Source organism: Eretmochelys imbricata, chromosome 8 (assembly GCF_965152235.1).
Source record: "Eretmochelys imbricata isolate rEreImb1 chromosome 8, rEreImb1.hap1, whole genome shotgun sequence".
In the NCBI taxonomy this organism is placed as follows: domain Eukaryota; kingdom Metazoa; phylum Chordata; order Testudines; family Cheloniidae; genus Eretmochelys; species Eretmochelys imbricata.
In genome coordinates this window covers 29,504,784-29,516,546 of record NC_135579.1, presented here as the reverse complement: position 1 = coordinate 29,516,546, position 11,763 = coordinate 29,504,784, and the positions used below count along the sequence as shown (strand labels likewise).

The 11,763-nt window shown below is 41.0% G+C and overlaps 1 protein-coding gene across 2 annotated transcripts in view; it reads left to right on the top strand.

Annotated features, from left to right (window-relative positions):
• Nucleotides 1-362: 362 nt before the first annotated feature.
• PANK3 (pantothenate kinase 3) overlaps nucleotides 363-11,763 on the top strand; it is a 32,196-nt gene continuing 20,795 nt past the window's right edge. Inside the window, exons 1-2 of one of the 2 annotated variants that reach the window (XM_077823836.1) lie at nucleotides 363-418; nucleotides 1,165-1,452. In XM_077823836.1, the coding sequence (XP_077679962.1) occupies nucleotides 1,425-1,452 (28 nt within the window). In that variant the 5' untranslated portion in view covers nucleotides 363-418; nucleotides 1,165-1,424. Of the gene's footprint in view, nucleotides 419-449; nucleotides 1,453-11,763 lie in introns of those variants that run through there. The other variant, XM_077823835.1, reaches the window with a different exon arrangement.

The following is an 11,763-nucleotide window of genomic DNA, read 5'->3' as shown; positions in this document are numbered from 1 at the left end:
AGAGCACGCGCACACCTCCTGGCATGCCGCCTCCTGCTCCTCCTCCACCCCTTCCACGCAGCCTCTTAAAGGGCCAGCGCCCGCTCGCCTCGGCTGCGTTGCGGGGGAGGGGCTCCCCCGGAAATGCCTGACCCCTGACACAGGCCTGGGGAGACGCGAAAGGGAAAGATGAGCGGGCCGCAGCAGGAACAGGCGATGGGAGAGGGAGGGGGCGCGAGAAGAGGCGGCGGTCTGTGATTGGTCGTGGGGAGGTGGGGTGAGCGGTGCTGTTCTCGCGGCAGGGGGGGAACTGGGGCGCGGAGGCCGCGCTGCATGGTGGGAGCTGTAGGCAAAGGCTGCTTGTCCTGCATCTTCCATCGTGCCACGCGCACAGAAGGCGGAAAGAGGAGGGTAGCGCGGGGTATGCTGGGAGCTGTAGGTAGGGAACGGCTTCTCGGCGCCTAACAGACTGCGGCTCCCATCGTTCCTTGCGCGGGACCCCGGGGCTGGGGCGGAGAGGGTAGCGCTGCGGCAGGGGCGATCGGGGCGGGCGGACTCGACGCTGAGCCTCCCTCTCTACCTCCCCATCGTGTGGCGCGCTAGAGCGGCAGCGGCTCACCGGGGAAGGCAGCCATCTTGTGCTGGTGGGAGCCCAGTGAGGCACCCTGCGCCCCGGCCACGAAGGTGGAGTGCGCGCCTCTCCTCCCAGCTGCCTGGGCCCTCTCTTTGCCCGCTTCCTTCGCCTCAGGACCCCTCCGCGACAGAGTAGCCTCTGAATGTAGGGAGGACCCGCCTCGAGAGAGCAGCTTCTCCTACGCCGCTACCCCCCTCCCACAGGGCTGCCGCCGCACCCGTCTCGAGCCAGCTACGCCCCGCTCTGTCGGTGCTGCGAGCAGGAGCACACCCCTCTTCCTCCATACCCCCTTCACCTATAGCCTATGTAAGTGCTGCCGCCGCTCCAGCAACAAACGAGAGCAGCCCCACAGACAGGGAAGCCGTGTCCACCCCGGCAAGACTTGCACTGTCCTAGAGCTGATGCCACCATCCCCTAGAGGAGGCGGGTTCTCCTAACAGAGCCCTGCCCAGACCCCAAAGGCCAGGTCCTTAGCTATCTGCTCTACCCAGCCTAACTGAGGGAGGAGATATCTCTTCCCACCCCACGCTTGTGCCTCTTCCCTTAACTAGACAAACCGATCAGGTGCTGCTGTTGCTGCTATCCCAGACCTCGAGGAGACGCCCACTGACTGAACTGCTGCTCTCTACCACCCACGAGCCCGACGTCCCAGATCAGGAGATAGAGACCCAGCCCTTACAAGCTACTGACTCTTCCCGCCCCATCAGGAGACAGAGAGAAAGAGAAACCCATCCAGAGGTGCTGCTCCTGCTCCTCGCACCCGCCGATATTCGGAAAGAAAGCTACACAGAGCTGCTACAACTGCAAAGACATGAAGATCAAGGATGCCAAGAAACCATGTAAGCCTGGGTGTAATTTTGGTTTAGGAAGGAAGAGGCATTTATTTTCCATTTGTGGGTGGGTTGGAAAAACTGGTGTAAAATCGGGCTCCCTTTCTTCAAATTGATCTGACTTATAAGTACAGACGTTTTCTGTTTTATGTTAATCTCTCCAGCTCTTGGCTGGCTGTTCTAGAAGATCAGCTAAGCTCTGAAATCATGTTTCTTTAGCAACCAGAGTTAATACTGTTTTTTAAATATATGGGAGGCCCCTGTGATGGGAGCTACATAAGTAATTGAATGATAAAATATTTTTGATGGGAGGGCTTTTTACAGGTGGAAGAAAGGACAGGCATTCTGTTTTCAGAGGGTGAGGGGCATGAGACTTTATTCTGTTAATAACCTGGAGGGTTCATCAGTGTATCCAAGTTGTTAAGCAGTTGCATCTCAGTGGCCAGTCAATTACTTGGATATTCTTGTGCCTTAAAAAGCTTCTTGAAGATAGGGTGGGGGAACACAGAAGGGGGACCATATTTTTAAAAATAAATCAGTGTTACAAGGTGACTTTTGCCTTTTTAAGTACTCTTTTCACAATTGTAGTACTAATGATATTTCTTACTTACTACTATTCATTATTGTTTATCCTGTGGTAGCACCTAGAGGCCACAATTGGGGATAAAACCCCTTGTTATGCTAGGTACTAGACACCCATGCTATAGAATAGATAGTCTTTTCCTCACAGAACTTTAAGACTTTTGGGTAGCACTCATAGCATATTAACTTACGAGGTGTAGGTGAGTAGTATTATTCCAATGTTACAAATGAACAACTGAGGTACAGAGAGATTGCCCAGGGTCACGAAGAAGGTCTCTGAGCTGGAAGGAGAGTCCACCTATTTTGAGTCCCCTTCTAGAGATTATCCTTTTTCTGTTGGTCAAATTTAAGGAATATCACAGGCTGAAATGTACTACTTAAAACTTAACACAGTTAAAGTCTGCAAACCCAAACAGCCTCACCTTTTCCTGTTTGTGACGTTCATTCATTTATTTAAAGTTGCCGTCTTATGTGAGTGGTTTTTTCCCTCCTAGAAAAGCTTAATGGTTGAAAAATTACATAGAAAATGTCAACACGCTACTGCTTTAACAGCCATGTGATAAAATGCCATTGATTGTGCACATCATGTAAGAAATATTAGTAATGCTGTCAAAAGGGTTATAAACATAAAATTGATTTAAGTTAAGAAAAATATTTTTCTTAATCTTTTTCTAGTGTATAAAATAAATGTTAGGACCTCATATTGTAGAGTGTTGAAAACCCTGAACTCATGTTAACTTCAGTGAAAACAGAGGTTGCTGAGTACACTGCAGAATTGTTCTCAAGTGAACAGTGCATTTGTACTGATCTTAGAAAATGTCTTCTGAAGAGAGCATTTTCTTCTAATACTGTCTCCAAACAGTTTTAGGGGGTGCTGTCAGAAAGTCTCTATGGTAATGGGCTATACATCTACAGTAGATCAATATTTTAAAACAATGCTAGTCTGATTGCACATAACTGGTAGGAACTGTAAATTTCAGTAGCATCTCTGAGATGCACAGGTGCTGTAGGGGATCATCAGTGACACCGTTAAGACTTGTCACTAACAATTGAAACTCTTTGAACATGAGAATTAACAATTTTAGGTCTCTATTGTTCAAAGCTTCATACATATTTAATCAATTAATTTTAAGTTTGGCCTGAAGATACTCTTCATTTTATAACCAATAACTAGTGAATTTATTCACTCTCATGGCCAAAAGGGAAAAAACAGTTACAATCTAAGCTGTTAATTTTTTTCCTCATCAAACAAATATATAAGGTATCCTAAAAAAATGTACATATACAATGTGTCACTTTAGTTGCTGATACCTGAACAGGCAACAATAGTTTGTTTTTTAAAGTGGACATTGGAACCATTTTGCAACCCTTGATCATAGGTGTTCCATTGACTTTGGTGGAATAACTCATATTAGGTGTAAGGAGTAGGTACAATGAATAAGGTCTTGAGAATTGGACCAATAATGTCAGATTTCTACAAATTTATAGCTAGAAAGTAAGTATCAGTGTTCAGTAAATATTTGGGGGGGGGCAGGGAATATGTCAATACATAGCTATGTTTCACTGAGCAAATAGCGCATGGAGGGGGGAAGCATAAGTCTTGCTTACGAAAGGAAATGTACCTGTTGCTAACAGATATCAGTAGTGACTGGAAGCGAAATACAGTTAAAAGTTTTAAGAACGAGTGTAGACAAGATGGAACCATGTTCAACACAACTGAAGAAAGCATGGTTGCAACAGGTAAATTTCCTTGTGTTCACAATGATATTATGAATTCTAAGAAGCCCACACTTGTTTTTTACTTTTAAAAAAAAAAATCTTTCTATTCTGAGTACTAGTGCATCTCCACTGATGGTAGAGACAGTGAAAGTGAAGCCTAGTTTCTCTCAGAAAAGATGGTGGCCTTTGACAGCATTATTTTCTCTGAGGGCAGCTAGGCTTCACACTCACGTTTTCCAGTAGAACGCATTGACCATTTTGAAAATATACCTTTGCTAAAGATACTTTTAATCTCACTTTGAAAGCTTTGGAAGATGGCAACCGTCATGGAAGGGGGGAATTCTTTGTGGAAATTGTTGCAGAAAAAATATTGTCCATCTTCCTCTGCTGAAGAAACTTTCAGCAATGGAGAATGATGTCAAAACATAACTAATCCTAAAAAAGTATTTTACAAAATTATGTTGTACCACATCTACGCAACAAGGAGAGCAGGAATGAATGTGAGGAGCAGGGAAACATAGGGTACACAGCCGGCCAGTACACTCCGACTCTCTACTGTTGTAGAGTGAGGTAACACAGTCAGTAGGCTGGTGAATGAGGCTCTAAAACTTAATATTTTTTAAAAAAATAAAGAATACCTCCAAAAGAGAGTGTACCCACCTTGTTTCCAGGTTATGTATGAAATGTTTAGTAATTTAAAATACAAGGACGTTGCTGATTTTGTGCTTTCAAGAAATCAAAATGTGAACTTATGGAAATGAATAATTAAGGCACCCAAAGAAAACCTTAACTTCACTTTGTACTGAAACAATGAAGGCTGGCGGGGAGGGAATGAAGTGTCTCTCTCTAAAAATCAGTTTGATCGAATGTGGTACGACAAAAACATGCACTAATTGTAATTGAATGGATGATTTCACTATAGGGCAGAGTTAGGCACCCAAACAACCTTAACATGTTTGGATTTCATAAACTGCACATATCCCTACCTTAAGTTTAATCTCAACTTTGTATTTTCTGTATTTGTATTCTTGTTTGGGGAATAATTACAAGGTCCATATAACTTTTTTTATCCTTCAAGTAATATTATGTATTCTCTCTTTTAATTCCAAATTAATTTTGTATTTTTAATCACAGGTTTCTTGTACCAGGTACGGTGTTTTTATTTATCTTGTGGTGGCATCTGTAAGTCTGAGTCAGGTTGTGGCTCTTGTGTGCTAGGCACTGTCTGAACATAACAAAACAGTCTCTGCCCCAGAGAGCTCACAATCTAAAAGACAAGTTATAAACTGGCTGAAATAAGGAGTGAGGGAGGATACCATGACAGTAATATATTTTAGTTTGGATTAGTTATATCTATAACTAGTAGATATACTAAGACTAAAGAATTAACAGTAGTCATAACTTGGTATCTGCCTAGCTGTTGCTAGATGACAGCTTTTCTTTACCACAGCAGAGGTGACTTTTGGAGGCATTTGAAAGAAAGGATGGTAGTTGCTTTACAGATTTTGACAGTTTTTCTAATTCCGATGGGGCAGTCTGAGAGGGTATGTGAAGGTGTTCGTGAGGAACATACAACACAAGTCACTTCTGTAAATTATTGGTTGAAAGATTTTCCTATGCCTGATGTTACTAAGACAACTGCATCATGACATTCTTAGTCACAACTGATTTCTCATTTGACTGAGAAGCTTGTAATGAATGGAAAAGGGCTTCTTTTCTTTATGTAAGAAGAAAGTATTTCTTGGTAGCAGTCATGAGTGCATTCTGTTTAATCACAAAACCAGAGGGGAAGTAATTTAAGAGCCGGAAAGATAAAGTTCTTGGAAAGACTGAAGAAATAGATTTTTGTAGATGATAAATGGTGTGTGACGTTAAACTGTCATCCATTTTCTGTTTTACAGGCTTAACTGTGATTATTGTAGACAAGTTTCAGGTTAATAATTTTCCTGACACTGAACTGTCTTTTGTAGGTGCTCGATTTTAAACTCTGAACTGAAAGACTACCTTCCAACACTCAGCTGGAGGGGATAACATCTGACACACCTACTAGTGAAAGGTCTTATTTGTGAGGAGGGTTGTGGCAAGTTTGGGGACACCTATAGCAAAAAATAAGTGTTAGAGAACTGCTGAAATAATGTGATAAAATTTTCAGTGTTTAAGAACTTCAAGTTAATTCTTACACTAATGTAATGTGCATAACATTTATATTAGATATAAATTTTGCTACCAAACCGTACTGTTGATGCAACTTGATTTAGAACTCAAATTCTGTGTCAGGTAGTTTTCATATACATGTGGACACTTGTTTACATTCTGTTGGGAGAGAAAGGAGGTCAAAAAGTTCAATATGTATGCTTTATTACTGTTTTTTCTACCATGTGACTCAGAAGAGTTAGCTCAAATCTGTGTGTTTCCAGCTACTTTCTCAAGAGTGTTTCTTCCAATTCATCTTTTTCCGCCAACAGTTAGATTATGTATATAAATTGTACTATTGATATTTTCTAAAACTTAACCTGTAAATAATCAAGAGTTTAAAAATGGGTGAAAAACTAATTATGGTCTACTAGCTGATTAAACTGAAGTATATGCTTATGCATCTGCTTTAGTGCAGTCTGGTTAGGAATAAGATTTGGATTAGTTTTGATTACAAACAAAACCTGTTTTCTAGCACAGATCTGATTAGGTAGTCATATTTTAGAGATGAGTTAAATGATTAGATTATGTGATATTGTACAAATGTTTTGTAAAGTGTTCTTGCATTGTTGGCAAATTGAAACTAAGATTTTCATGCTGTTGCATTACATTTGCATTTTCATGTTTAAAGTGTTGGTGCTGTATATATCTGAGGCAGTACCTAAACTATCATTCCCTGATATTTGCAAGTTTTCTTTCTTTTAACACTCACCTTTCTTTGTGGGAGAGACCTTAACTGAGCATTGCCTGGCTTTCAAATGAAGTCCAACACCCAAGAATGTTACAGAAGTAGAAGGCATTGTTTTGCAGCAGCCCTGTGCAGTCAGTCTTCGAGACCCAATCTCATGGGCTAAGAAAAGCTTGCTTCCTCTTTCTTCTTTTCTTTTTTTTTTTTCCTGTCAACTGCTTCCAAGTGTATTGGGCCCTTGTAAGCTGGGGAGACACCTTGGAAGGACAAGTACAAGGTATATTCTGTGAGGACAACAGCTGAAATCTGTAGCTCATTTCCAAATGGCTCAGGGGAAGAACAGAGAAATCAGAAAAGGCAAGGAATTTCTCCTCCTCTCATTCTCTCCCCCCCCCGGACCACCACGAGATCTTAGGGTTGGGAGCTCTCCCCAGCCAGGCATAGTTCTACAACCATTACCCTTCCAGCATGGTGTTGAGGGGTTATTCTCAGTCAACTCAGTTTTCCTTGGTCTTGAGATCATACTGCCATCAGTATGTCCCTAGCCCACTCATCCAAAGAAAGTCACGGCCCATGCAGAATATGAAAATGGCACTCATAGAATGCCATTGTATGTCCCAAGTCCAAAGCACTGTACATGCTGTATCAAACCACTATCAAAGGCAAGAAGGCCTCAGTTAACTCCCTTGATGAATCAGGTGGATGATAAGGTGAAAAGAAAATCTCCATTTAAGAGATGCATCAACATCTTACATAGAGAGGTCATAGATTTTGTATAAGGAAATACACAAATGAGATGTGAAATCCTCAGCCAGTGTCACAACTGATCAGAAGGTGGTGATGCAAGAAGGAAGTAGTTCCTGGAGCTTGAGCAAACTGTGTCATCAGGCCCTATGCTATCAGCACTCCTAGCTATCTTCAAGACACCACTGACTTTCTGAGGAAACTACGATCCATCGGTGATCTTCCACAAAACACCATCCTGGCCACTATGGATGTAGAAGCCCTCTACACCAACGTTCCACACAAAGATGGACTACAAGCTATCAGGAACTGTATCCCCGATAATGTCACGGCTAACCTGGTGGCTGACCTTTGTGACTTTGTCCTCACCCACAACTATTTCACATTTGGGGACAATATATACCTTCAAGTCAGCGGAACTGCTCTGGGTACCCGCATGGGGCCCACAGTATGCCAACATTACAACACTTGCTCAGCTCTCGTCCCCTAATGCCCCTACTCTACTTGCACTACATTGATGACATCTTCATCATCTGGACCCATGGAAAAGAAGCCCTTGAGGAATTCCACCATGATTTCAACAATTTCCATCCCACCGTCAACCTCAGCCTAGACCAGTCCACACAAGCGGTCCATTTCCTGGACACTACTGTACTAATAAGCAATGGTCACATAAACACCACCCTATACTGGAAACTTACTGACCGCTATACTTACCTACGTGCCTCCAGCTTCCATGCAGGACACACCACATGATCCATTGTCTACAGCCAAGTTCTAAGATACAACCGCATTTGCTCCAGTCCCTCAGACAGAGACAAACCACCTACAAGATCTCTGTCCAGCGTTCTTAAAACTACAGTACCCACCTGCTGAAGTGAAAAAACAGATTGACAGAGCCAGAATAGTACCCAGAAGTCACCTACTACAGGACAGGCCCAACAAAGAAAGTAACAGAACGCCACTAGCTTTCACCTTCAGCCCCAAACTAAAACCTCTCCAGCGCATCATCAAGGATCTACAACCTATCCTGAAAAATGATCCCTCCCTCTCACAGATCTTGGGAGACAGATGAGTCCTCGCTTACAGACAGCCCCCCAACCTGAAGCAAATACTCTCCAGCAACCACGCACCACACAACAAAAATTAACCCAGGAACCTATCCTTGCAACAAAGCCTGATGCCAACTCTGTCCACGTATTTATTCAAGTGACACCATCATAGGACCTAATCACATTAACCACCCCATTAGGGGCTTGTTCACCTGCACATCTACCAATGTTACATATGCCATCATGTGCCAACAATACCCCTCTGCAATGTAAATTGGCCAAACCGGACCGTCTGTACGCAAAAAAATAAATGGATACAAATCTGACATCAGGAATCATAACATTCAAAACTGGTGGGAGAACACTTCAACCTCTTTGGCCACTCAGTAACAGATTTAAGGATTGCAATTTTGCAACAGAAAAGCTTCAAAAACAGATTCCAATGAGAAACTGCTGAGCTTGAATTAATATGCGAACTAGATACCATTAACTTGGGTTTGAATAGAGACTGGGAGTGGCTGGGTCATTACACATATTGAATCTATTACCCTAAGTTAAGTATCCTCACACCTTCTTGTTAACTGTCTAAATGGACCGTCTTGATTATCATTACAAAAGTTTTTTTTTTTCTCCTGTTGATAATAGCTCATCTTAATTAATTAGCCTCTCACAGTTTGTATGGCAACTTCCAGCGTGTGTGTGTGTGTGTGTATTATCTTCTTACTATATGTTCCGTTCTATGCATCCGATGAAGTGGGCTGTAGCCCACAAAAGGTTATTCTCAAACAAATTTGTTAGTCTCTAAGGTGCCATCAGTACTCCTGTTCTTTTTGTTATCCTTATGTTAATCTTGCTGATTGATCAGCACCCACAGTGAGTTTTTATGAAGGGGAAATGTATATGTGCTTACCTGTATTTTCTTTCACATAATAAAGATACACGTATTGAGCCCACCTTAGGCAACTTCTACTGAGTGAGGGATTCAAGAGTGTGAAAAGATTACAAAGACTTTCTGCTCTGTTACTGCTCTCTACAGTATTTTTTTTTAAAACTAGTACAGTAGCATGGAAATTATCTCAACTATTTGGCTCTTCGGGAGTAGGGTTTGTTTTGGCGCTTTTTTTTTCCTTGCTTTTTTTTTTTTAATGGTCTGGTTCTAGCTCTAGCCTGCTTACAGCTCTAGAGACCCATTGTAGGATTGGCAAACGTGGATAAATTTTCCTATTTTGTCACTGTCAAGGTAACATGAAAAATAACAGCTTGTGCACAGCGGTTCCTACAGTGCCCTACATATAACCCACTTAGTAAGAAAATAAAATGCTGATTTTTTTCCTGGGAAAAATTTCATATAAACTAAATTATTATGGTTTATATAGCCAAGAAACCTCTCTGAAAAAGGTTCTCACCTACATTTCTTAGTTCTAATATAAATAGTGAACTAGTGGCATTTTGCATATTAAATGCAGCAAAACAACCCTAAAAAGCCTCCCTACGTTAAGGTTGCAACCTTTTCACAAATAAGAAATTTTTCAAATTTCTTTTAAAACCTATTGACCAGAACTATGTGCTCGGGTTCTATCATCTGCTGACATGAGGTAAAAGCAAAGAATCTGATCCTTCTCTAAATTCTCTAATTTAGTGTCAAGAATACCTGCCTTCAAATACTGAGTAGTTACCCCCAAAAGAAAGCTGTATTGGATAACACTAGCATAAAAATATGTTCCAAGTTGAAAAATGGGAAGTTTTTCATCTTGAGCTGGCTTTCTCTGGTTCCCTCAACTTTATGCTCGTGTTTTTGTTGGTATCTTTTTTTTTTTTTTGCTTTGCTCCTCTTTTTTTTAATTGGGTATCCGAGAAGCATAAACTTGTTCCTGTAAATCAGATTAAAGTTCCAAAGACTGGTAAGTGTCTAATTTCATAACTTGGTCCCGTGCCTCTCTCCACAAACCTTTAACCATTAACAGCTGAAATCAGAAGTATCTACTGTGCAGATGCGGGTGATTCTTTCACAATTATTGGGTGACAAACAAGCGAAGGAACATGTCTTAATTACATAATATCTCCATAGACCAGAAAGGATCCTTTGTATTTTGTTTAATCAATTTTTTTTTAAGTCCCAATTACATATTTACTGAATGGATTAAAACAACTCCTAAGGACCCTTTCTGGTTTATTGGGTAAATAAAATTTCCCCTTTCTAGTCTTCACTTGAGTGAAGTGCTACTGGCTAAAAAAATGAGAAACCTTTTAAAAATCTGTGGTAGAGCTCCAAATCAAGCATGCATCTATATGTTAAAATAAAAAAATTCTTCATTTGTATCTAGTTATATAATTGATCTGAATGGCTTTTTGGGCGGGGAGGTGTTTTCATGTATTAAATCCTGTGTGTGTATTCTACAGATTAGAATTCCTGTGTTCCTGGATCCCTTATTATGCTTGTCTGCTGTCTTCACTATACTGTATTCAGATTGTTGGGCTTTCAGTGTGCCAGTAGTGCTCGCTACCAACCCTTCTGATCCATTGTTTGGGGAGAAAGTTATGGACTCATGAGTCTATGGTTCATAGGCAGTGGTTTTTTTTTATTATTTTGAGATGCCAAAGAACATGGTACTGCATAGGTGAACTGCTAGGTGGAGACAGCTACTGACTAGCAAATTGAAACTTTTTTTTTATTGGCTACCTTAAAGAAATAAGATATTTAAACATTCAGAGCTATTAATACTACAGAAACCATTGCTAGACTAGCACTAAAATTAATTGCAATATACTGAAACATTACCTAGACTTGGTGCTAGCTTTTCTGAGAAAGGTCCAACAAAAATTCAGCTTCCCCGATGAAAATCAATTGTAGAACATCTGTGTGAGAGGGCAGGGAGTGGGAGGAATCCTTTCTCCCAATGCCCAACAGTTTAAAGGAACTTTCTACTTCCAAGTGCAAGTATTGACCCTCATGTAGATAATTACCAGTTTTTTTAAAAAAAATAATTTTTGTGTATTTTGGCTGGTTCTCTTCCTGTTTTGTACATACCCTAACATCTGGTAGTGTTCTATGAGTATCCATTTCTCCAGATGTACAGCAACTTTTAAGTTCCTTTTACCTTCCAAGTTTTGCATGGATGTCCATTAAAACATGCCATTAATGATCTTACACATATAAACAGCTTGAGGCAAGCTTTGACTAATTTGCTATAGTATCTATTCAGTTATCCTCCTACCACCACCACTAATAATATGATACAATTTGGAATTAAATTTTCGACAGGTTGGACATATTCCTTCTTTTTTTTTTCTTTTTTCTTTTTTTAATCCTGCAATAGTGTTCAGTGTAAACTGGATCTGAAT